General features: G+C 42.7%; 1 protein-coding gene across 1 annotated transcript; it reads right to left on the reverse strand.

The window, feature by feature from the left end:
* Positions 1–1,780: 1,780 nt before the first annotated feature.
* Positions 1,781–4,942, reverse strand: gpr12 (G protein-coupled receptor 12). The gene is made up of 2 exons (XM_072577310.1): positions 4,676–4,942; positions 1,781–4,455 (listed from the first exon to the last, which is right to left on the reverse strand). Exon 2 carries the CDS (start codon positions 4,409–4,411, stop codon positions 3,428–3,430), a length of 984 nt encoding a protein of 327 aa, XP_072433411.1. The 5' UTR covers positions 4,412–4,455; positions 4,676–4,942; the 3' UTR covers positions 1,781–3,427.
* Positions 4,943–27,581: the final 22,639 nt, after the last annotated feature.

A 27,581-nucleotide genomic window follows, 5' to 3' on the forward strand; every position in this document is an offset into this window, starting at 1 on the left:
TTACTATGGCTATTTTATGGATGTTTTGATGTGGTTCACTGAAGCAACCATTCACTTGTGATAAGATGAGGAAAAGAATAAACTGTCTAATGTTTGAACATTCTGCCCAACAAAATAAATAGACAATAAATGAATAAGGGACAGTCAATTAAAATAAATGACTAAATTACATTTGAACACTCATGATCTAAGTCCTGTTGACCATGGCTTCTGCTACACAAAACCATCAATAATTTAGCAATCATCCAAAATGAATTGTTATCCTAACTCAGTCTGCACAGCATATAAAAATAAATTGGCACCCGGGGAAATTAGTGTTCATCATTTGGGATTCAGATGTCTTGTTTTGGAAAACATTTTGTGGGAATTTATCCATGGCCTGGAAGAGCTTGATGATAACATTGATTGCCTGACAGGAAATGTTTCATAGGAGAAAGTGAGGACTGCAGATGCTGGAGATCAGAGCTGAAAATGTGTTGCTGGAAAAGCGCAGCAGGTCAGGCAGCATCCAAGGAACAGGAGAATCGACGTTTCGGGCATCAGCCCTTCTTCAGGAATGAGAAAAGTGTGTCCAGCAGGCTAAGATAAAAGGTAGGGAGGAGGGACTTGGGGGAGGGGCGTTGGGAGTGCTTATTCCAGCAGGTTAAGATAAAAGGTAGGGAGGAGGAACTTGGGGGAGGGAACACCTCTGGGACACCCGGACCAACCAACCCAACCACCCCGTAGCCCAACACTTCAACTCCCCCTCCCACTCCACCAAGGACATGCAGGTCCTTGGACTCCTCCATCGCCAGACCATAGCAACACGATGGTTGGAGGAAGAGCGCCTCATCTTCCGCCTGGGAACCCTCCAACCACAAGGGATGAACTCAGATTTCTCCAGTTTCCTCATTTCCCCTCCCCCCACCTTGTCTCAGTCAAATCCCTCGAACTCAGCACTGTCTTCCTAGCCTGCAATCTTCTTCCTGACCTCTCCACCCCCACCCCACTCTGGCCTATCACCCTCACCTTGACCTCCTTCCACCTATCGCATTTCCAACGCCCCTTCCCCCAAGTCCCTCCTCCCTACCTTTTACCTTAGCCTGCTGGACACACTTTCCTCATTCCAGAAGAAGGGCTGATGCCCGAAACGTCGATTCTCCTGTTCCTTGGATGCTGCCAGATCTGCTGCGCTTTTCCTGCAACACATTTTCAGCTCAGGAAATGTTTCATACCCCAGGACTAACATTCTTTGTACTTATATGCAATAATTCCCCAGAAGAAATTAAGGCAGCCATGCTGACAAGAACTGAATTGAAAGTTATTTGGTGAAAGATAATACAAAAACAGTGTGCAGTAAAATTCAAAGTTCTGGCATAAGCAAAATTTTGTTCATGCTGCAAGTCATTTTTTTTCCCTCTCAAAGTGAGGCTGACACTGGTAGGACTGTTTTGCCTAGCTTTGATTGCTTCACCACTGCCCATGCCCCAACCTTCAAGTAGTGTTGGAACTTTTCTTTGAATGCCACAAGGACATGTTCAATCAGAATGGAGCAACTCTGCTTTTAATCTCACCCTGTGGCATCATACTCAACCTCCGACATCTTTCTGATAATATTTGCATTAGGAGCTCACTCCAAGAGGAAACCACTTCCTAATCATAGACATTGAAACTTTACACAGGGATCCTAATCCCTGTATTCCACACAATTAATGCAACACATTTCTTTAAGAAATGACTTTATTTGATCACATTTTATGTATACAAAATTAATAACAATTTACAATGAAAGTTACTTTCGTCCAAATGATAGAAAAGAAAATGAAAAGAGAATCAGTGCTGTTTCTTATTCTATATGACATGATTGTGCCATTTTTGCTAAAATAAAGTGCATTTCACTATTATATTATAAAAACACACTTCTACACAACACCATGTTCTTACATTTATTGTTCAGTTGCATTTTGACAGCTACAAATAGACAACAGCTAACTTCTTCTCACCCCAACATGAGAGATGTTAGGCAAGATTTAAGTCTTTCTTACAAACACTATTTACAACCTCGCACTGCACTATTTACTTTAATAAAGTAATTGTTGCTGCCAATTTTCAGTTGTTCAAAAATGAAAAATTCTACAGGTATTCTAGGGATATAAATGACGAGTTGTGAAGTGCCAAGGAGCCGATATCTGTACGTATGAAACCATCACCAGTGAGCTAAAGTAAAGTGCAATAAAGTGACTTAATAACTTTTTTTTGTGGTTTTTAGATACACTTTGCCACATTGTATGATATATGCTGGATCTTTTTACATAATTCAGATTAGTTTAGGAAATTATTAGCTTTATACAATCCACAAGAGATTAGAATTCTCGTGTAATTCATGTAAATTCAAGGTTAGTTTGGAAAATATGTTCAAATGCAAATATGACAGTGTAACTTATTCAATGTCTTTAAGTTATTTAAATTACATTACACAGTAGCTGTTTAGGGTACAAATTATTCATTGGTCAAACCACAGGGCTTAATGCACTGGGTTTTATCAATTATAATGTAATTTATTTAGTGAGAATGTACATGAACTCTATCATAGTACATGGTATATTGATAACAATGAAATTAATAAAGTAGCAAGTGAGGATTTTTTTTTAAAAATGCTCCTCTTCCCACAAACGTGCCTCCAAAAGTTTAGTTATTGTTTTGAATGGTTAGATGTCAAAAGCTTTAGTCAAAGGAATAGGAAAACAAGGTGAAACTCACCCCATTTCACATCTCAAGTATAGTGTTATGCTGCTCACTTACTGAAACTATTCTGCAACTAAGACATACATAAAATATTCAAGCTTATTGATAATGTGATTTTGTCTGCCTAACCTCCATTTATTGAAAGCATTATACATCGTCTTGGCAATCTACTATATTTTAGTAACACTACTTTTCATAGTCAAACATCAAGATGTTGAAAATCCTGGTGAATATGTAGTGACTTCTTACAGTATTGCTGCCTATATGGACAATGACATAAATAATGGTTTTGTATCGATTACCAATGGAGTGAGCTGTCTCCCTGTAATTTAAAATACCAATGACACCTCCCCCCATAAAAATGTAAGATACATAAAACATCAGTAACATAGAAACGTTAACCACAGTAACCTGTTAATCTTCGTATTTTAAAGCTAGGTAATGCTAGCAAATGACATTCAAGGAAAAGGAAACCAAGGAGGACATCCCTGTCAGCACATTCATTTTGTAACACTGCTGTCTCCCAGTTCAGGGATCTCGTTCCAGCTACAGTGAGAAGACACTCCCCAGCCCCCGAGGATTTACCTGAAGATCAAAGTTATAGGAAGCATGGGAGTGACATAAATTACGGTGCAATGGGGAACTGCCTGAGAAACCGTACTGGATATTCCCCTCCTTTGAGAGTGGTCCCTTTAGCAACTCATTATACGTCGCTAGGGGACCGTGCTCGGAGTAAGATATTGGGAGGGATACAGCCGCAGCAGATGAGCCAGAGCGCCTTCTGGATCTCCTGGTTTCGGAAGGCGTAGATGACAGGGTTAATGATGGAGTTGTAAGTGGCAGGTAGCAGGGTAGCATAGGTGTAGATAGAGGGGTAGGTGTAGTCCGCTATCAAGCAGTAAACGGTGAAAGGCATCCAGCAGGCAGCGAAGGTGCCCAGAATGATGGCTAAGGTTGAGACCCCTTTCCTGGTGGTGACATAGTGGGACGTGGCCAGGAAATGGTGCTGCAAGGCGATCTGATGGGCGTGTCTCATGACTATCTTACAGATCTGGATGTAGAGCTGGAGCATCATTGCGAACATGAGCAGGAAGGAGACCGAGAGCACGGCCACGTTGTTTTTCGTCAGGGGCTTGATGACGCTACACGTGGACTCATCTTTCAGGCAGTTCCAGCCCAGGACGGGCAAGAATCCCAGGCAGCTGCACACCCCCCACAGCACGACCAGCATGACATAGGTGAAAGTGACCGTGCGCTCCGAGTTGTAAGTCAAGGCGTAGTACAGCGAGAGATAGCGGTCGATGGTGATGGCCATGAGGCTGCAGATGGAGGCGGAGAACGAGGCGACCACCAGCCCCACCGTGAGCAGCTTGGCCGCTTCCGACCGCAGCAGGTAGGCGAAGGCGAAATTGGCGATGAGGCCGACCCCCGCCAGCAGGTCAGCCACGGCCAGGCTGCCGATCAGCACGAACATGGGCGCTCGCAGGCTCGGGCTGTGCAGAATGGTCACCACCACCACGGCGTTCTCGCAGGAGATGACAGTGCCCGAGGTGCACAGCACCACATCCCAAGGATTGACGCTCTCCGAGAACGGGACCACCGAGGCAATCGCTGCCGAGCCGTTCTCGCCAGACTGGGCCACCCACCGACCAGACTCACCGGATGTATTTTGGAAATCTCCGTTCATTATCTTCTCTCTCCCTTTTTTTTATTTGTTTTGTTGCCCTAACGCTAGCAAACAGAGGGACACATTACTGCAAATACTTGCCACCTCCATGCAAATCACATCTGTTGTGTGAACGCGGACAGGGTATATCCCCTTTGATTGCAACTGCATGCACCTTAATCTTGTCACAAAATTGAAATAAAAAAACGAATGCATTATGCAAATCGACAAATAAAAGCACAAAAATTGCTAATGTAAACGCACAAACGCCAAACACTCAGTTACCTCGCCCTGTCGGATGCACAGCCCCCATGTGCTCCTTATTACTGCACCATCTTCCCCCTGCGCTTTTCTTTTCCGCTCCTGTCCTCAAAATCTCCGTCGCAACACGCAGGGCTAGAGGGACGCCCCCGATTGTTGTTAGAAATCACGGCTCTAAAGGCTTTGTGCGTGCCCAATCGTTGCTGCTGCTGCTGCTGCCCTGGTGCGGTCCATCAGCGAGCTGCCTCCTCAACCGGCTGCATGTGCCCACAGCAGCGGCTCAATCACTGCACCAACGTCATTGCCAGCTACAAGAGTCAAGCAAACCCAGCCGGCTAGCTATTAAAGGCATCTCCACCGCTCAGCAGTGCGCCCAACCATTCACCACAAGAGCATGTGCTTCAAGCAATGGCCCGCCCCATCATCACAACATGCAGCGTGTAGTAAGTCGCAGGTACAGTCAACTGGGAACATACAAAACCGCGCGGGCTGCGGGAAGCTCAGCGGAATGTTCCTGATCCATCGTTGGTTTTCCAGAGCGGTTTTAAAGCCGTGATGAGAGTGCAGCCAACAACCATTCAGGTCTCTGTCATTGTTACAGGGACAGGCGAATATAAGTTAACTTATACTGAAGAACAAGTGAACCTCCGGATCGCTCTCTCTCTCTCTCACACACACACACACAATGCTCCCTTGGAACTGTAGGATCATCAGCTGTTCCGAGATCAAAATCCTGCAATTCTCTAGCCACCTTGTGGATGCACCGACAGCACACAGAGTCACAACATGGAAACAGACCCTTCGGCACAACTGATGCATGCTGACTAAATATACTAACGTAAACTAGTCCCAGTTGCCAGCACCTGGCCCATATCCCTCTAAACATTTCCTATTCATATGCCTATCCAGATGCCTTTTAAATTTTGTAATTGTACTAGCCTCCTCCACTTCCTCTAACAGCTCATTCCATACACGCACCACCCTCTGCGAGAAAAAGTTGCCCCTTAGGTCCCTTTTAAATTTTTCCCCTCTCACCCTAAACCTATGCCCTCTAGTTCTGGACTCCCCGACTCCAGGGAAAAGTCTATTTATCCTATCCATGCCCCTCATGATTTTATAAACCTCTATAAAGGTCACTCCTCAGCCTGTGACGCTCCAGGGAAAACAGCCCCAGCCTGTTCAACCTCTCCTCCAACCCTGGCGACATCCTTGTAAATATTTTCTGAAACCTTTCAAGTTTCACAACATCCTTCTAATAGGAGGGAGACCAGAATTGAATGCAATGCTCCAACAGTGGCCTAACCAATATCCTGTACAACAACATGATCTCCCAACTCCTGTACTCAGTACTCTGACCAATAAAGGAAAGCATCCCAAACGCCTTCTTCACTATTCTATCTACCTGCAACTCGACTTACAAGGAACTATGAACCTACACTCCAAGGTGTCTTTGCTCAGCAACATTTCCCAGGACCTTACCATTAAGTGTATAAGTCCTGCCCTGATTTGCCTTTCCAAAATGCGGCATCTCACATTTATCTAAATGAAACTCCATCTGCCACTCCTTGGACCATTGGCCCATCAGATCAAGATCCTGTTGTATTCTGAAGTAACCTTCTTTGCTGCCCAGTAGATCTCCAATTTTGGTGTCATCTGCAAACTTACTATGTTCACATCCAAATCATTTATATAAATGACGAAAAGCAGTGGACCCAGCGCCAATCCTTGTGGTACACCACTCGTCACAGGCTTCCAGTCTGGAAAGCAATTCTCCACCATGACCCTCTGACTTCCACCTTGCAGCCAGTCCAAATGGCTAGTTATAGAGTCATAGAGATATACAGCACGGAAACAGACCCTTTGGTCCATCATGACTATGCTGACCAGACATCCCAAACCAATCTAGTCCCACCTGCCAGCACCTGGCCCATATCCCTCAAACCCTTCCTATTCATATACCTATCCAGATGCCTTTTAAATGTTACAATTGTACTAGCCTCCACCACTTCTCTGGCATACATATACCACCCCCTGAATGAAAAAGTTGCCTAAGAGGTCTCTTTTACATCTTTTCCCTCTCACCCTATACATATGCCCTCTATTTCTGGACTCCCCGACACCAGGGAAAAGACTTTGTCTATTTATCCTATCCATGCCCCTCATGATTTTATAAACCTCTATAAGGTCACCCCTCAGCCTTCGGTGCTCCAGGGAAAACAGCCCTAGCCTATTCAACCTCTCCCTATAGCTCAAATCCTCTAACCCTGGCAACATCCTTCTAAATCTTTTCCGAACCCTTTCAAGTTTCACAACATCTTTCCAATAGGAAGGAGACCAGAATTGCACACAGTATTCAAACAGTGGCCTAATTAATGTCCTGTACAGCTGCAACATGACCTCCTAACTACTCGACTCAATACTCCGACCAATAAAGGAAAGCATACCAAACACCTTCCTCACTATCCTATCTACCTGCGACTCCACTTTCAAGGAGCTATGAACCTGCACTCTCAGGTCTCTTCATTCAGCAACACTCCCTAGGACCTTATCATTAAGTGTATAAGTCCTGCTAAGATTTGCTTTCCCAAAATGCAGCACCTCACATTTATCTGAATTAAACTCCATCTGCCATTTCTCAGCCCATTGGCCCATCTGATCAAGATCCCATTGTAATCTGAGGTAACCTTCTTCACTGACCGCCACACCTCCAATTTTGGTGTCATCAGCAAACTTACTAACTGTACCTCTTATGTTCACATCCACATCATTTATATAACTGATGAAAAGTTGTGGACCCAGCACCGATCCTTGCGGCACTCCACTGGTGACAGGCTTCCAGTCTGAAAAACAACCCTCCACCATTCTCTGTCTTCTACCCTTGAGCCAGTTCTGTATCCAAATGGTGAGTTCTCCTTTTATTCCATGAGATCTAACCTTGCTCACCAGTCTTGTCAAATGCCTTACTGAAGTCCATAGATCGCATCTACCACTCTGCCTTCATCAATCCTCTTTGTTACTTCTTCAAAAAACTCAATCAAGTTTGTGAGACATAATTTCCCACGCACAAAGCCATGTTAACTCCAGTGCAGAACTAGAGGGCATAGGTTTAGGGTGAAAGGAGAAAGATATAAAAGAGACCTAAGGGCAACGTTTTCATGCAGAGGGTGGTACGTATATGGAATGAGCTGCCAGAGGATGTGGGTGAGGCTGGTACAATTGCAATATTTAAAAGGCATCTGGATGGGTATATGAATAAGAAGGGTTTGGAGAGATATGGAGTGAGTATTGGCAGGTGGGACTAGTTTGGGTTGGGATATTTGGTTGGCATGGACAAGTTGGACCAAAGGGTTTGTTTCCGTGCTGTACATCTCTATGACTCTATGACTTTGGCACAAAGAATGGAGGAGCTGAATATTATTTAAATGGAGAAGGATTGCAAAAATCTACAGGGCAGGGGAATTAGAGAGTTCCTTAAGCATAAATCACAAAAAGCTAGCGTACACATTCAGCAGGTATTAGGGAAGGTGAACTCAATGTTGGCTTTTATTTCAAAGTGAATGAAATATAAAAACAGGGAAGTGTTACCAAAACTGTACAAGGTTCTAGCTAGACCACTTTTAATTAATGGGATAATTTTAATTAATCTTGTTATCCTTGCCTAAGAATGGATATCCTGACTTTGGAGGCCAATGCAGAGAAAGTTCAGTCGTCTCCCAGGTATGGAGGGATTGTCTTATGAAAAATGTTGAATAGGTTGGCCCTGCAGCCTCACAGCACCAGGGACCCAGGTTCAATTCTAGCCTTGGGCGACTGTCTGTGTGGTGTTTGCACATTCTCCCCTTGTCTGTGTGGGTTTCCTCTGAGTGCTCTGGTTTCCTTCCACAGTCTAAAGATGTGCAGGCCAGGTTAATTGGCCATGTTAAATTGCCCATAGTGTTGGGTACATTAGTCAGAGGGAAATGGGTCTGGGTGGGTTACTTTTCAGAGATCAGGCTGAAGGGTCTGTTTCTGCACTGTAGGGAATCTAATCTAAAACAGGTTGAGCTTGTACTCATTGCAGTTTAGAAGAATGAAAGGTGACCTTACTGAAACATGCAAAATTGTTAGGGGACTTGACATGGTAGATGTCAAGTTTTAGATTAGATTAGATTACTTACAGTGTGTAAACAGGCCCTTCGGCCCAACAAGTCAGCTCATTCGGCCCAACAAGTCCACACCGACCTGCCGAAGCGCAACCCACCTAGACCCATTCCCCTACACCTAACACTACGGGCAATTTAGCATGGCCAGTTCACCTAACCTGCACATTTTTGGACTGTGGGAGGAAACCGGAGCACCCGGAGGAAACCCACGCAGACACGGGGAGAATGTGCAAACTCCACACAGTCAGTCGCCTGAGTCGGGAATTGAACCCAGGTCTCTGGTGCTGTGAGGCAGCAGTGCTAACCACTGTGCCACCGTGCCACCGTTGTTTTCACTTGTGGAAAAGTCTAGAATCAGGGGCATAATACCAAAACACGGTGTTGTCCTGTGAGGATACAAATGAGGAAGAATTTATTCTCTGTAGACGACAGGAATTGATGAAATTCTTTACCACAGAGGGCTGTTGGGTCACTGTATATATTCAAGGCAGAGATAGGCACTTACATCAGTAAAAGAATCAAAAGTTATGGGTGAATGGCAGAGCAGACCCAATGAGCTGAATGGCCGATATCTGTCGTTTGTTGTTCAGTTAACCATGATCGTATTGCATGGAAGAGCAGACTTAATGGGCTGATAGCCTACTCCTGTTGCCATGTTCCTAAATCCATTCACTACAGAGCTGAAGCCAGAAATGATAATGCAGTTAGTTGTTTTATTAAAAGGCATTTACAACAATAACCTTAAATGATACAGCAAGCTGGCATGATGTATAGCAGTCTAAATTAGACCACTGGAAAAATGTTTTAGCATCTACAGGATGACTATTCTTATGATCTCTAACAGCAAATGATCAATAAAAGAAGCTTCTGAAAAAAACGTTATCACTATAAAAAAGTTTGTAATAACAAATATTGTACAAAAAAAATCTAACCTCATTTCACTGAAGGTAACATTGTGTTCTCCAGGGATCTGTACTTGTGCTTCCACTTTCTACCATGTATGTTAATATTAGGAAGAAGGAAGAGAGTAATGTATATATTTTTTAAGAATATTGAGTTAGAAGGGAAAGTAAGTTTTGCAAGAGAGACCAGGAACTTTCAAAGTGCATAAACAAATTTAAGTCAGTTTGTGGACATAGGAATTTGAACACTTCAACCCCATGGCATCAATGTGGATTTCACCAGTTTCCTCATTTCCCCTTCCCCCATCTCACCCCAGCTCCAGCCTTCCAGCTCAGCGCTGCCCTCATGACCTGTCCTACCTGCCTATCTTCCTTTCTACCTATCCACTCTACCCTCCTCTCTGACCTATCACCTTCATCCCCACCCCCATTCACCCATTGTACTCTTTGCTACCTTCCCCCACCTTCCTCTCTGACCTATCACCTCCATCCACACCCCCATTCACCTATTGTACTCTATGCTACTTTCTCCCCAACCCCACCCCCCTCTCATTTATCTCTCCACTCTGCAGGCACTCTGCCTCTATTTCTGATGAAGGGCTTTTGCCCGAAACATCAATTTTCCTGCTCCTTGGATGCTGCCTGACCTGCTGTGCTTTTCCAGTACCACTCTAATATAGACTCAGTTTTCCAGCATCTGCAGTCATTGTTTTTACCATAGGAATTTGACTGCATCCTTATATGGAATGAGCCATATCATGTAAACAGAAACAGAAGGGTGTGGGGTTTTTCCATTGCCACCTTTAGTATCTCTCAAACATATAGATGGATTTCTATATGTAGCAGCCAGCCAAATGACAAAAAGGAAATGCCAAGACTGATTTATTGGTGAATGTAGTTGACCATGTTTAATAGCTTTCTAAATGAAACCTGCTGATTTGAACCCGAAGTTGCTAATAGCAAAGAAGTTGACTTCCACAAGGAAGACAATGATAAGTGAAAACTGTTACTGCAATTCATTATTCCAGAGGCTTTTTCTGACCTGTGCTGAATGTACTTTTTCAACGTAATGGAGGCCTTAAGTCAGCAGCTTAATTTTGATTCATGTCCTTGATGACCAAGGATTCATAATGTGATCAAAAGGTTGAGCATCAACCAGAAAATCCTTTAAAACACGTTCATGGCTGGTGGTATGAGTGGGAAATATTTCTGGTTAGCCATGTGATGGAAAAAAGTTAAAGCCTTTACCATCACTATCTAAAGCTCCAGACCACTGTGTGCCTATTCCCTCAGCAACTCTAATTCCATAAGTGAATTGTAACAAACCACTTTTGCTGACTGACCTTCAAATCAATGTTTAGATTAGATAGATTAGATTAGATTACTTACAGTGTGGAAACAGGCCCTTCGGCCCAACAAGTCCACACCGCCCCGCCGAAGCGTAACCCACCTCACACTATGGGCAATTTAGCATGACCTGCCAATTCACCTGACCTGCACATCTTTGGACTGTGGGAGGAAACCGGAGCACCCGGAGGAAACCCATGCAGACACGGGGAGAACGTGCAAACTCCACACAGTCAGTCGCCTGAGGCGGGAATTGAACCCGGGTCTCAGGCGCTGTGAGGCAGCAGTGCTAACCACTGTGCCACCGTGCCACCCACAGTCTTCTTCTCATTCTGAGTTTGCATTGTAACTTTTCTTTATTAGATTGATCTTGACAGAGGAATATTCAAAGCTGCTTTAAAAAATCCTGAACTTATAAAATCGATAGATAGTTGATACTTCACTCATCTCTGGAGCATAGAAACATGTATTTAGTCACATTTGAAACTCAGGTTTGCAAACAATCAAGTCTTGGGAAGAAGAATTAGAGAACAGTAAAGTAAAAATATTAATAATACTACCGGGAGCCCCGAGATAATTTATTCTACATGCTAAAGATAAAAAAAATACAAAACATATGGTACTTACATCAATGTAATGTAAAATATATTCAGCCAAAATTTCTCATATATCAATTTATCATTAGGAAAAAAGATATAGAAATTACAGATGGCAATTGGAAAGGGATTGAGTTAGAAGGGAAAGTAAGTTTTGCAAAAGGGACCAGGAAGATGTGATCAGAAAGTTATTTCTTGATTACTTGATTCTTGATTACCTGTATTAATTTTTAGTTTTGTAATTTTACTTTATGTTCAACTTCACTGATAAAATGACTAATAAGCAGCTTTCTTTATCTTGCCTGTAGCTCAACCCTGTAATCTTCCAACAAAAGTTTGAACATTGGTGAGTTTAACATGTTTACCAACAAAACCTCACAGGTTAATGAGATAAAATATAATATAAATTGAAATATAATCAAAGGAGCACATGCAGAATCTCCACCCTCTCCTGATTTCTTTGCTATTAATCAGTATGTGGTTAAAAATACAAGTAGACTGAAATGAATCTTAAAGACACTTTTTATACTCAACATTACGATTTGCAAAATGTTAACTGTCCTATTAAAATCATTAACATAGCCAGGATTCATAAGAGTGATGTATTATTGCTAAAACTAAAGGGTATGTCTAAAGATATTGACATGATTTTCAGAGTCATGCTTGATTTGAAGACCTTTGTGCCCATTGTCAATTAATAAATCATGCAATAATAAAAGAAAATTGTTTAATGAAATAAAAGATTAATTGATTAGAAGCTGCATCCACACCAAACAATTATTATGTGACATAAATACACTTATTTTAATAAGTTTCTCTTAACATAGCAAATTTTGATTGACTTAGGCAAAAATGTATGAAGCAGAAATTAAACACGAGAAAGGTATACAGTAGCATTCCCATAGGGTTTGCTATGATGACACCTGCTCATGTTGCTATATGTTATTGCTTCAGAATTGATATTGTGGGCATAATGTTAAAGAATGCAGATGGTACACATTTGAAATTATAGCAAATAGTAAAGAATATTATAGTTGACTTTGGAAAGGCATATGAATAGCAAAAATTGCATATAAAATTCAAGTATCAAATGTGAAATGATAAAGAATGAGGAGAAGCAGTCTCAACTAAACATTACAACAGTACTCGAATGAGAAACAAAGGGACCTGGAAATTCAGTCACTGCCTAATCTAAGCACTGCTCTTTGACACTCAATGGTATTACCATCACTGAATCTTCCACTATCAACATCCTGGGGGTTACCATTAACCAGAAAATCATTGGATTCGCCATATAAACACAGTGCCTACAAGAGTACATCAGAGGGTAGGAATACTGTGATGAGTAATTCACCTCCTGACTCCCCAAAGCCTGTCCACCATCGATAAGTACACATAAGGAGTGTGATAGAATACTCCCCACTTGCATGGATGGTTGCAGCTCCAACAATATTCAAGACGTTTGACACCATTCAGGATAAAACATCCACTTTCTCCACCACCAGTGCTCAGTAGCAGCAGCGTATGTCATCTACAAGATGTGTTGCAGAAATTCAGCAACGATCCTTAGTCAGCACATTTCAAACCCATGACTGTTTCCATCTAGAAGTACAGGAGCAACAGGTAATGGGAACACTACTACCAGCAAGCTCCCTTCCAAGCCATTCACCATCCTGACTTGGAAATATATTGCCATTCCTTCACTGTCGCTGGGTCAAAATCCTGGAATTCCCTCCCTAAGAGTATTGTGCAATAGCTACATCTAGCTGCTGTCAATATTTCTGTTATTTAATCCATGCAACTGCCTAATTCCATGCAGAGAACATCTCTGGGACACAAGCACTAACCAACCCCACCGCCCTGTGGCTGATCATTTCAACTCCCCCTCTCATCTTCCTCCTTGAGACCCTCCAACCACACAGAATCAATGTCAATTTCACCAGTTTCCTCACCTCCCCGTCCCCACCTTATCACAGATCCAATCCTCCAACTCGGCACCGCCCACTTAAACTATCTTACCTGTCCATCTTCCTTCCCAACTACCTGCTCTACCTTTCACTTTGACCTATCACCATCATCCCCCACCTTCATCCATCTATCGCATTCCTAGCTACCTTCCCCCCAAGCCCACAACCTTCCCATTTATTTCTCAGCCCCCTTGGACACCCCCTCATTCCTAATGAAGAACTTATGCTTGGAACGTTGCCTGACCTGATCTGCTGTGCTATTCCAGCACCACACGTTTTGACTCTGATCTCCAGCATTTGCAGTCCTCACTTTTTCCTAATTCCCTACACTGTTTATTCTGTTTCAGCACTGACAATTATTTTAATCAATCTGCTTGAACATGTTATGACAGACATCGAGAACATGTGGGACTTGAATCCAGTCCTCCTAGCTTAGCCATAGGTTTACCACTGTCCACTAGGGCCTTTGTTTCTCCATTGATTGCTTTCAGAGTTAATTGCAGATAGCTTATGTATGTAAGTGACCGATTTTAGTTGCACAATCAAAAGCAGCAGACTGCCGTGAGTGAACTCCGTGCTTCTCTAATTTAGGGCTCATTTGTGGGCCCAACATAATTTGCTTTTGTGGTTGTTCATCTGCTTAGGTCTGTAGTTTTGAAATTCCTACACTAAATGTTTCTGACACTCCAGCATTCGCTCCTTCTTCATGAAGCTCCTTAAAACTCACCTCTTTAACCAAGTTTTTGGTCATATGCCTTATATCTTCTAACATGGGTTAACATTAAATTTTGTTTATCAGAGTTCCTGTGAAGCACTTTGGGACATTGAGCCAAACTAAAAGTGCTCCATCAATGCAAGATGTTGTTGTAAAATTGCTCATATTTGCCTCTTAAACTTTGCAATTGTACCAGCCTCCACCACTTCTTCTAGCAGCTCATTCCATACCCGTACCACCCTGTGTGTGACATAAGTTCAAATTTGCATTGTGAGGAAAGGTTGTATATGATTTATTACCTCACAAACCCTTTGTACATCTTCCTCATCAGCTTTTGTACTTAGTAATGGAAAGAATACAGGGTATTTGTCAGACAACCACACCTAAACTCCTAAAACTTGCCTCATTTTTCTTTTCACTTCTCACACTAGTGATGCATTATGCTGATAAAGCATGTGATTACATTTGTTTCCATGGTTATCTTTTCCTGGTACAGGTAGCTTGTCTGTTGCCAGAGGCCACAGCTTGAGGGTGACTGACCAGAAATCGCTGCTGGTCTTTTGCCTTTCAATAGGCATGTTGGAAGCATTTACAGGTAAATAATCAACCTGTTAGCCATGTTTTGAACTATCTTCTATGGTTTTTCAAATCTCAAACCTGCAACTTCTGGCTCTCAAACAGGGAAGCTACTGTCTGTACATGTCCTTTGCCAACATTTTATTCCCACTTAATACAACTGATGTTCATTGAGAAAAATAAATGGGTTAAATGTTGAGGTAATGTTTTTGAGGTTATGGCTCATTAATAGACCAGGGCAATAATTTCATAGTTATAAGTATTCAGCTGAAGCAGACTTTCCCACCATTTACCACAATTAATTTTTACAATATCTTTATCCATTCAGTCATGGAATATTGGACAAAGCCCCAATCTTTCTTCTGAATGTTACACAGCTTAGGAAAGCATATAAGTGTCAACCTGACGATGGATTTCTGCTACATGTAGCTATGCTAACATCAGGGAGATATATTAGTGTGCAACCTGTTGGATGACTGACAATATGAAGTGCATTGAACATACTTGACTGTATGTGATATTGGTCTGAGGTCTGAGGCAGTACAACCAACAGTCAAATATTCCTCAATCCTGAGGAAGATTAATGAACACCTTCAAAAGTTTTAAAATTTTGGGCACATTGCTTCCCATGCTATTTGAGCAACATCTTATCTGAGACATTTGAGCAGTTATCTGAAATAGGCATTGAAGGGGGTGTTCCAATTTTAAAAAAAGTAAATAAATATCCCTTCCAATTTGATCCTTGTCATTCTCCATCTCTTTCTGCACGTCATGTCTTGCCCACTATAGCAGGCCCTCAATTCCAGATCAGAAAATTTCACCAACTTTAACAGCTCTTAACTGCCCCATTGACACTCATGCATATCACTCAGAAGTGCCTGAGTGAATGCCTGAAGAATATTCAAATGCTATTAGCACAGTAACCTTATGTTATTGGCATAGTCAGCTCATTCCTGCACAGATGCATAGAATGCTCAAAAATTATGAGCATTGGCTTCATGTCACCCGTTTATGTTTTGTGGTTTATCCCTTTACAACTTTGGTGATGCTTTGCACAATGGCGCTTGACCTTTCACCTCATTTTCAATGATTTTTTAAAAACTCAATAAGGAATTAAAATGTATTCACAAATGGAACTAGTTTGATACAGTTTGCCTAGCAACATGGAACCATCAGGTATCCTCTTATTTGTTTAACAAGCAACAACAGCCCGCCTATGAATCATTAACAACAGCAACAACAATGAGTGACATAATGGCATCATTAGTTTAGCAATAGTTGAAAACTTACATAAAACACACAACCTGTTTACTGCCTTCAGGACATTAACATTTATTTTACATTTGCTCTTTGCTTTTCTCATAAAAGGAAATTGATATTTTTTGTATTCTCCAGGCTTTCTCTCAAACAGCACCATTCTGGAAATATAAATATTAAGCATGGTTCAATTAAAACATTACCGGGATACAATTTTGAAGCAAACCTGAATTTGACAATTAATTTCTACTCCTACATTTGCCCTTTACATTGTGTATTATATAATCTAATCCATTTATGGTACAAGTGCTAATCTTATCCCATTTACTCATTATAACATCATTATCTAAAACTTGCATATAGTTTACCATCACTCTGTAAGGAAAAGTGTAGTAATTATAAGCTGGAAAGGAAATTCAGTAATGAATTAATCTGACAATGATGGCGGGCAACATAACTATTATATTTGTGCAAAATATTGTAATTATTTAGTAATGGAAAAAATATAAATTCCAATCGTTACTGTAAATTGCATAACGAAATTAGGAACATTTTCTGCTTATATAATTTTAGACCCTTTTATTACATGTTAAAAACTGACAATCAGTTGTTCATACTAAGGATCTTTTTGAATGTAGAATTAATAATGACGCTGTTTACTCTATCATGGTGGTGATTATGAGGTGATTCTATTGTTGCTTCAGAAATTGTGAAAAGAATAAGACAGAATACAATCCTGATGAATGAAATGTGAAGAACAAGGAGATGCAGATATAAGATTGAGTGTAAAATATTGCAGTACAAGGAGGTAGTGAACCTACTGATTGGCATAACAAGGCATCAGAGGAGCATTGTTGATGAATAGATTAGGAACTACCTTCTGATTCTGCATTCAGGAGGTGTTTGAGGAGGTGGAAAAAGAGAACATAGATACGTGCGGAGGAGGTATGTGTTCATGAAAGTTCTTCATCAATGATTAATGTGTGTAAATCAAAGAAGGCTTTCATACTGGGCTGGTGGAGTGCCCTCAATGCATGTCTTGCACAGATGTTCACAATGGGTCCTCCTGGTGGGTGGTCCTGTTGAGTGCCGGCAGCTTTACAAGATCCAAACTTGGGGAAAACTAGCTGCACCACAACAAGCCTGACACAACACGAGAATGATTGAAAAGTGAATGCAATGTTTTCAAATGTCTTGTTTTTTAAAGAGTCATTGAAGATGGTCAAAGATGGCGGCTGAAGACGGCTCCTGAGCCAGAGTTCATCCACTCTGATTGCTTTTCTTTCTTCCTTTCTTGTTTTTCTTTTTTTTTAGTTATTTAGTCTTTATTTTCTTTACTGACCTTCCGGAGGGAGCTTGGTTGTGGAGGCAGTGGCAGCAATGGCAGCAGCTGGGGGCTTTAATGATCGGCCATGAGGCAGCTGGTGTGCTTGGGTAGAGCTCTAGTGGTTGGTAGAATCGCAACTTCTTCGGAGTCCAGATTGGTACCAGAGCGGGACTCCAGTGGAAATGTGGGATCAGGCGGCTTGGGACGGCCATCAGCGAGAGCAAGAGCAGGATGGAAGGCCCTGGGTGACTGGTGGTGAGAGTGAGAGTAGGCAGCCTGAGGCAGCAGCAATAGCAGGATCAGGCTGCAAAGCAGTGAGAGGAGGCAAGCCGGAGCAGTAGTGGGGGGCGAGGTCAAGCCCAGAGAAGGGGAGGTCGAGGAGTGTGGTCCCAGTGTGGCTAGGTGCTTATGGACTGTGCTGTTGAATGATGAACTGTGTTTATTTGTTTTTCCAGTTTTTAGTAAGAAAGACTGGAGTGTTCAACTTTTTAACTTTGTTTTTGTAGTGATTGGAACCAGATAGATCTCATTGACTATGAGATCCTTGATTGGGGTTGTTAACCTGGGCCAATCAGGAAGCCCTGGCTGACCAAAATAACCAGAAGATTTAGAATCTCTTCAGTTCACAGGACTGACTCTGAGCTGGCTGGTCACAGCCAGTGTTTGTACACAAGTAAATACAGGGTGATGTGACAAAACACCAGCCTCTATGAAGTTATTAAAGTTTTCCTTATTTTACTGCTTTGTTCCTAAAATTGTGTTCCTATGTACCTACGAAGGTGCCCTAAGTGGTGACTTGTAAACTTTTCACTGTACTTATGAGTACATGTGACAATAAATGTAATTCAGTTCAATTGATGATAAAAAGGTCTAAGAAATTTAGGATAAGGAATGAATGAACTTCGGGGCTAAATTTGATCGTGCCTAAAAACAGACGTGCATCACGATGTGTGATTAATGTATGCCCATTGATTGCAATGTGGGCAACATTCCAACTTTGTAGTGCTCGATTGTTTGAATTATTTCTGCATTCTGTCAGCACTAACTGCACCGTTCATTGCCTGAGCACCTCAATGGACAGTTACATTGCATCAAGGAAATACATGAGTGTAATTCATTGATAAAAACAGAAAGTGCAGGAGAAACTCAGAAGCATGGCAGCATTTGTGCAAAGAGGAACAGAGTTAATGTTTTGAGTCCAGAAACTTGTCAGTTCCATAGAAAGTTTGTCCTATGTTTCCTTATCCTTTCTTCTTCCTCTTCCTCCTCTCCTCAGTTTATTGCTGTTAAGCTGGTGGCTAACACTGTGTCCTCATTATGGTATACTTCTGCAGAATTTAGTAGACTACTGCAAACATGGACACCTGCTCTGTTAAATATTGTAGACCTCAGATAGCACAGTTCGAATAGAAGAAAGGCTGAATCTTCTGGGAATGGATGAGGATATGTCAGGGTGTAAAATAGCAAGGGAATACAGGGCTGGTTGCAGATAATCTTATACTCAAAGGTTAACTGGTGGCCTCTTCCCACATCTTACCAGCAGAGGCAGAGGTCTTCATTGTCAGGGAGACTACCAGATAAAACCTGCCAGTCACCCAATTGGCTCAGGGTTTGGAACCCTCCTTTTTGGGCACTCATTATCCCACAGATGTTTCACCACAATGGTCAGCCCACTGGCAACAGTGTACCCTATGCTCACCAAATTATCTCCACTTCACTGGCACCTGCATGCCCACTCTCAATGTCCCCAGGGAGCTAAATACTCCTCCCACTTCCTCCAGACCAAAGGTATAGCCATGGGCACACGTATGGGCCCCAGCTATGCCTGTCTCTTTGTTGGCTATGTAGAACAGTTGATCTTCCGTAATTACACCGGCACCACTCCCCACCTCTTCCTCCGCTACATTGATGACTGCATTGGCGCCACCTCGTGCTCCCGTGAGGAGGTTGAGCAATTCATCAACTTCACCAACACATTCCACCCTGACCTTAAATTTACCTGGACTATCTCTGACACCTCGCTCCCCTTCCTGGACCTCTCCATCTCCATTAGTGACGACCGACTTGACACTGACATTTTTTACAAACCCACCGACTCCCATAGCTACCTGGATTACACCTCTTCCCACCCTATCTCTTGCAAAAATGCCATCCCGTATTCCCAATTTCTCCGCCTCCGCCGTATCTGCTCCCAGGAGGACAAGTTCCACCATAGGACACACCAGATGGCCTCCTTCTTTAGAGACCGCAATTTCCCTTCCCACGTGGTTAAAGATGCCCTCCAACGCATCTCGTCCACATCCCGCACCTCCGCCCTCAGACCCCACCCCTCCAACCATAACAAGGACAGAACGCCCCTGGTGCTCACCTTCCACCCTACAAACCTTCGCATCAACCAAATCATCCGCCGACATTTCCGCCACCTCCAAAAAGACCCCACCACCAGGGATATATTTCCCTCCCCACCCCTTTCCTCCTTCCGCAAAGACCGTTCCCTCCGTGACTACCTGGTCAGGTCCACACCCCCCTACGACCCACCCTCCCATTCTGGCACTTTCCCCTGCCACCGCAGGAACTGTAAAACCTGTCCCCACACCTCCTCCCCGACCTCTATCCAAGGCCCTAAAGGAGCCTTCCACATCCATCAAAGTTTTACCTGCACATCCACTAATATCATTTATTGTATCCGTTGCTCCCGATGTGGTCTCCTCTACATTGGGGAGACTGGGCGCCTCCTAGCAGAGCGCTTTAGGGAACATCTCCGAGACACCCGCACCAATCAACCAAACCGCCCCGTGGCCCAACATTTCAACTCCCCCTCCCACTCTGCCGAGGACATGGAGGTCCTGGGCCTCCTTCACCGCCGCTCCCTCACCACCAGATGCCTGGAGGAAGAACGCCTCATCTTCCGCCTCGGAACACTTCAACCCCAGGGCATCAATGTGGACTTCAACAGCTTCCTCATTTCCCCTTCCCCCACCTCATCCTAGTTTCAAACTTGCAGCTCAGTTACTGTCTCCTTGACTTGTCCGACCTGCCTATCTTCTCTTCCACCTATTCACTCCACCCTCTCCTCCTTGACCTATCACCTTCATCTCCTCCCCCACTCACCCATTGTACTCTATGCTACTCTCTCCCCACCCCCACCCTCCTCTAGCTTATCTCTCCATGCTTCAGGCTCACTGCCTTTATTCCTGATGAAGGGCTTTTGCCTGAAACGTTGATTTCGCTGCTCGTTGGATGCTGCCTGAACTGCTGTGCTCTTCCAGCACCACTAATCCAGTGCTAAATACAGTACTCAGCTCAATTGTGTCCAGGAGCAGTTCCAGCAATAGCCACTGCTACTAGTGGCGCTAATGGGTTTGCTGAGCTTCCAGCTCACTATGTTGGCCAGCAACACCCTGAGTGGATGGCTGTCTTAAATAGGCATAGCCAATGGCATGGTTAACTGGCACTGAAAAATAGGAGCTGCACTTCGAGGCTCCTCGATTTCAAGCCCATCAGTGGGACCCTTAGAGTCAGCATGAAATTCAGCTCATTGTTTAAGCTGGTGAGTCATTGCTCTGCCATATCTGACAGGGCAGCATGGCTGCTGGTATATTTATGCTGCTTACATGTCCAATGATTGCTCACCAAGTCATATTATTGAAAGATAGCTTTTGACATCCTGCAGCTATCCTCTGGTTTGTTATGAGTCATAGAGTCATAAAAATGTACAGCACGGAAACAGACCCTTCGGTCCAATCCGTCCATGCCAACCAGATATCCCAACCTAAATTAGTCCCACCTGCCAGCACCTGGCCCATATCCCTCCAAACCCTTCCTACTCATATACCCATCCAAATGCCTTTAAATGTTGCAATTGTACCAGCTCCACCACTTCCTCTGGCAGCTCAGTCCATACACGTACCACCTTCTGCATGAAAAAGTTGCCCCTTATGTCTCTTTTATCCCTTTCCCCTCTCACCCTAAACTTATGCCCTCTAGTTCTGGACTCCCCCACTCCAAGGAAAATACTTTGTCTATTTATCCTCTCCATGCCCCTCATGATTTTATAAACTCTATAAGATCACCCCTCAGCCTCAGATGCTCGAGGGAAAACAGCCCCAGCCTATTCAACCTGTCCCTATAGCACAAATCTGCCAAGCCTCACAATACCCTTGTAAATCTTTTCTAAACCTGTTCAAGTTTCACAACATCGTTCAGATAAGAAGGAGGCCAGAATTGCACACAATATTCCAAAAGTGGCCTAACCAATGTCCTGTATAGCCGCAACACGGCCTCCCAACTCCTGTACTCAATATTCTGGTGTTTTCTGATGATAGTGTGAAGTCAATTTCTGTTGCAGAGATAGCAGAGTTGACATATTGTGCTTGATACTGAGCACGCATGGCTAGAAGTGATGGTTGCAGTTCCGAGCACATATTCAGCAACCACTTAGCATTGTGCTATACCTGAGCATCCAAGGGCCACCTTTTCCATGGAGACATGTAAGTGTTTACGTGCAGAAGCCAGCACAGTAGACAGAAGATGGAAGTACTCCTTGATCTTTCACTCCAGTCTAGTTAAGCTTTCCGGCACACTTACCTGATGTTGTCCTGCCTATCTCTGCAGATTCGCCATGTCACTTATGATCAAATACAGAAGCACATCTCCTGTTTGATACTGAGCAGGTACCTGGTCTCTGGTAGTCCTCTCATGGCAGAGACTTTGGGTGTTTGTTCCTTCATGTGCTATGAACATGTGACAGTGATGTGCTCACCAAATTCTGTCCCTGAATCTGCTCTAGCTAAGGTACATACTGAGGTGATTATCTCTGCAGGGAGTACTGGTCAATGTCTTACAGATATATCCTTTGAGGTTCACAGGCTTCATCCTCAGAGCTGCTGGTGTTGGACAGCTTCTTCCATTTTGCTACCTGCTTACTGTTTGTATTTGTGAAAGAGAAGAAAGACAATTAGTCTGTGCAAAAGTACAAACCCCTGATGTTGAGGAATGTGTAACAGGGACTGCAGTTCTGAGAAGAGCAAACAACCATGTTTCTCATTAACTTATGAAATGCCAATCTCTCTGTTACCATGGGACTGGTCTTAATCCTAACCTACTGGAAGGACCATATCTTCCTCAATGAGAGATCAGGAACACTGTGACCAGTCTGGACTCTTTCATTCCTGTTGTTTACCAGCTTGTCCTACAGTGAGAGAAAGAGAAGGGTTAAGTGCGATAGAAATTAGTGCATCAGCTTTTGTTGAGCAAGCATGGGTGCACCCAATAAGTTGGTAATGCCATTAAAGTTACAGAACCAAGGCAAGTAAAGGTCAGTTAACATACAGGACCCTACTTGAATAGCAGGATAAAGCTGAGATGCTGAATGTTCAGCTCTTATTTCTATATCACAATAAGGTGTAAGATTCAACTTCAGCCTGGGTAGGAAATGGACAACAGTGAATCAGCAGACTTTTGCGCACACTACTTAATTTTCATTTCATTTGGCAACATGCTATTACAACTGATCTGTGAGCACCAGGGAGACTCAATGGTTTGGGACCTCATCTGTCAAGAAGTGGGTTTTGCTCTGGATCTTTAAATTGAGGAATTATACTAACAGGTAGGAAGAGAGCTTCTTCAAGGAAGGCATCCTTGTAAGAGGGCTGAAGAAGGGCTCATGCCCGAAACGTCGATTCTCCTGCTCCTTGGATGCTGCCTGACCTGCTGCGCTTTTCCAGCAACACATTTTCAGCTCAGAAATGATATTAACATCCTGCTTTCAAGTTTCCCAGCTAGAGAGGTTGGGCAAGATGATTGATTGAATCTGTCTAAGGCAGGATTTCAAATTAACTGAAGCCTAAAGGAGTCAGAAAGGTTGAACTAGACATGAATTCTTGAGGTAGTAGGAACCATGAAATGGAGAAGAGATTTGGGTAGGCTGCAGCACACCAAATGCCCACAAACCTCCTGCAACAAACAAGCTTCTCTGGCTCTCACATGTTTCCTGTTGTGTGATTTGATAGACTGAAGTCAACTGATCATTGCTGAACATTGGAGAAGGGACCACTCTCTCAAATCGAACAGGTTAGGATGGGAGAGGCTAAGAAATTGAGACATTTGTACCTTCCAAGAGGACCCTCATTCTCAGGGAGAGCAGGAAAGGTGGTTGGCATTCCAATTTCAGGTTCCAATTCTCAATCTGATCTGTCCAACATCCTCATGTCGAGCACTCCTGTGGACAAATTACATTGGATCTGCACTCATTACAGTCTTTGATGCTTATTGGCCCGTGAGCTAGCCCAGATAAAACCCAGAAGTGGATGCAATGACAGTGAGATGTTGACCCATTGCCATTTTTTGTATATTTAGCACCCCAACAAGCACCTAGTCTTGCCTTTGCTTGGCTGTTAAGATTCTCCCTGTTGACCCTTTGATGGATGTACACCATATTACCAATCAGCTCCAGCTCTTTTTCCTCCCTACAGAAATTACAATGCACCCTAATGGCTTTTTCTTTCACAATAAATTGTGACCATGCCACCTAGTGGACTTTTACATTTTCTGCCCAAAGTTGTTGAAGGGTGCTTTTGCCACATTTGTTTTGTCCAATTGACAGATGATTAAATCACTTTGAACAAAAAGGAAGCTAGTGAAATTTAACAGAGCTGAAGTATACCGAATCATATTTTTAAAAAATCTATGTTCACCCTGCCCTGCTGCATAAATCGCTAAAGTAAAATTATATCATTGTGGTTAATAAACTAATCACCAATTTAAAAAGCTACAACTTAAATGTGGTAAGAATTCAATCTTTGATTTATGGACAAGAAAAATTAAATTCTGCAGGTGATGGAAGATGACTTACCACAGGGGAGTCCTGCATTGCTTGCTTTTAAATCATTCCAGACTGAAATCATACTTTGATTCTGAAGTTGTGTTGCCACATTGCTCCAACATGTTGCTTTTTTCACAGATATGCAAGTGACATATTGATAATCTGGTAAAAATGTAGCTTGTGAAAGAAAAAGCAAGAGTTGGTTGATCTTCAAATTAGGCACGTTCACAATACTCTATTCAGCATAAGTATAGACTGTTCTTCTGTTTTAGGGACTTTTGGTAGAAGCTGGTTATTTTATGTACACTAATATTTTCACTGGTGGTATCAGTTGTTCTAAGTCATAATTAGAGCAATTTTAAAAATTCATTCATAGGATATGGACAGTCAGGAGATGCTGAGCGGTTTGGAGAGAAACTTGCAGGTGGCAGTGTTTTCGCATATCTGCTGCCCCTGTCTCTCTAAAGGGTTTGGAAGGTGCTATCTAAGGAGGCCAGGGTAAATTTCTACCATGCTTATTTAGCTGGTACACACTGCTCTTACTGATCATCCATGGCAGATAAAGTGATGTTTGTGGATACACTGGCAATCAAGCAAGCTGCATGATATGAAGTTTCTTGCGTGTTATTGGAGCTGTACCCATCCAGGCAAGTGGGGAGTATTCCATCATACTCCTGACTTGTGACAGGCTTTAGGAGTCAGGAGGTGAGTTACCAGCTGCAGGATTCCTAGACTCTGACCTGCTCTTGTAGCCACAGTATTTATATGACATGTCAAGTTCAGATTCTGGACTGCAATGGTAACTCCCAGGATGTTAACAGTCAGGAATTTAGTGATGGTACCATATTAATGTCAAGGAGTGATCATTAGATTTTCTCTTGTTGGAGATGTTCATTGCCCAGCACGTGTGTGGCATCAATATTTCCTGCCACTTGTCAGCCTAAATCTGAATATTGTACCGTGTTTGGACACAGACTGTTTCAGATGGGCGCTGAACATTTGCGGTCATCAATAAACTTCTTATGATGGAAAGATGGTTATGATGAAACAGCTAAAGATGACTGGACCCACAACATTACCTTGAGAAATATCAGGTCTATTGTGGCCCAGTGGTAGTGTCCCAATCCCTGATGTAGAAGGCCTGAGTTCAAATCCCTAACATTCTTGAACAGGCTGATTAACAATATCTACCCAGAGGAGCTCCTGCAGAGATGTCCTGGAGCTGGGATGACAAACGTCCAAAACCACACCCATTTTCCTAATGACTTCAACCAACAGAGAATTTACCCATTGATTCTCACTTTCTAGGCCTCTTTGATGCCATACTCAGTCAAATGGGTCCTTGATATCAAGTGCACTCACTCCTGTCTCATCTGGAATTCAGCCCTTTTGTCCATTTTTGACTGAAATGAGGTCAGCAGCTGAGTGGCCCAGAAGAAACAAACTCAGCGCCAGTGAGCAGGTTTTTTAAAATTAGATTCCCTACAGTGTGGAAACAGGCCCTTCAACCCAACAAGTCCACACCCACCCTCCGAAGAGTAACCCACCCAGACCCATTTCCCTCTGACTAATGCATCTACCACTATGGGTAATTTAGCATGGCCAATTCACCTGACCTGCACATCTTTGGACTGTGGGAGGAAACCAGAACACTCAGAGGAAACCCATGCAGACACAGGGAGAATGTGCAAACGCCACACAGACAGTGTGGCTGGAATCGAACCTGGGACCCTGGTGCTGTGAGGCAGCAATGCTAACCACTGATCCACTATGCTGCCCCATTATTGCTGAACAGTAACTGCCTGTTAGGGCTAGTGGTGACCCCTTTCATCACTTTACCGACAATCAAGAGGAGCTATTTAAATAAGAAAATAGTTAACAAAGTCAGTGTTAATCAAATAGAAAATAGCCTGGAGAATTAGTAATGGAGGATAAAGTGATGTTAGATGAATTGAACAGATATTTTGCTTTGGTCTTCACTAGAGAGGCTGTAAGTAGTATCCCAGAAATAATTGTAAACCAGGAATTGAAAAGGAGGATGGAACTCCAGAAAATTACAATTATCAGGGAAGCACTATTAAGTAAATTATTGGAACTGTGAATTGATAAGTCCCCAGGTGCTGATGATTTCATCTTTGGGTCTTAGAATAGATAGCTAGTGAGATAGTTGATCCATTGCTTTTAATTTTCCAAAGATCATTAGATTTATGGAAGGTTCCTTTAGATTTGAAAAATAGCTAATACAACTAATTTGTACAAAAAGAGAGGGAAACTGAAAGCCGGAAACTTCAGGCCAATTAGTTCAACATCTGACATAGCTATGATAAGAAGCAATGATTAAAGACGTTAAAGCAGGGCACTTGGATAAGTTCAAGGTAATCAAACAGAGCCAACATGGGTTTGTCATAGAGAAATCATGAAATTTATTGCAGCTCTTTGAAGAAGTACCTTGCGTTGTAGATAAAGGGGAACCAGTGGATGTATTGCACTTTGAATTCCAGAAGGCGATGTCACGGTTGATTAGAAAAATAGGTTTATAAGGTGCTTAACCAAAATAAAGCACTTGGGTGTTAGGGGTAAGATATTGGTATGGATAGAAGTTTGGCTTGCTAACAGGGTGCAGATAATAGGAATAAAATACTTTTTTCAGGCTATCACAAATGGAGAGCCACAATGGTACATACTGGAGCCTCAAATCTTTACAATTTATATAAATGATTTGGACGAAGGGACCCAAGATATGTTAATTAAATTTGTAGATAGATAGGAAAGTGAGTTGTGAAGAGGGCATAGACAACGTGGGACAGTGTAAAATTGTCCATTTTGGTGGAAAAATTTTTTTAAAAAGCATGTTATTTAAATGGTGAGAATCTGCAGAACTCTGAGATGCAGAGACATCTGGGTGTCTGAGTGCATGAATCACAGAAGGTTAGTATGCAGGTACAGCAAGTTAATCAGTAATGCTAATAGAATGGTATGGTTTATTGCAAGAGGAATTGAATGCAAGATATGGAAGTTATACTTTAGTTACACAAACATTGATGAGACCATATCTGGTATACAGTTCTAGTCACTATACTTGCATTGGTAGTAGTTCAGAGACATTTGCTAGAATAACATCTGGAAAGAGTGGATTGCATTATGAGGAAGGATTAGACAGGCGTGGCCTGTATCCTCTGGAGTTTAGAAGAGTCACAGGTGACTAAATTTAATCATCCAAGAGTCTGATGAGACTTGACTGGGTGGATGTCGAAAGGATGCTTTCTGTTATTGGAGAA

This window comes from Chiloscyllium punctatum, chromosome 9, assembly GCF_047496795.1.
Source record: "Chiloscyllium punctatum isolate Juve2018m chromosome 9, sChiPun1.3, whole genome shotgun sequence".
Lineage (NCBI taxonomy): Eukaryota > Metazoa > Chordata > Chondrichthyes > Orectolobiformes > Hemiscylliidae > Chiloscyllium > Chiloscyllium punctatum.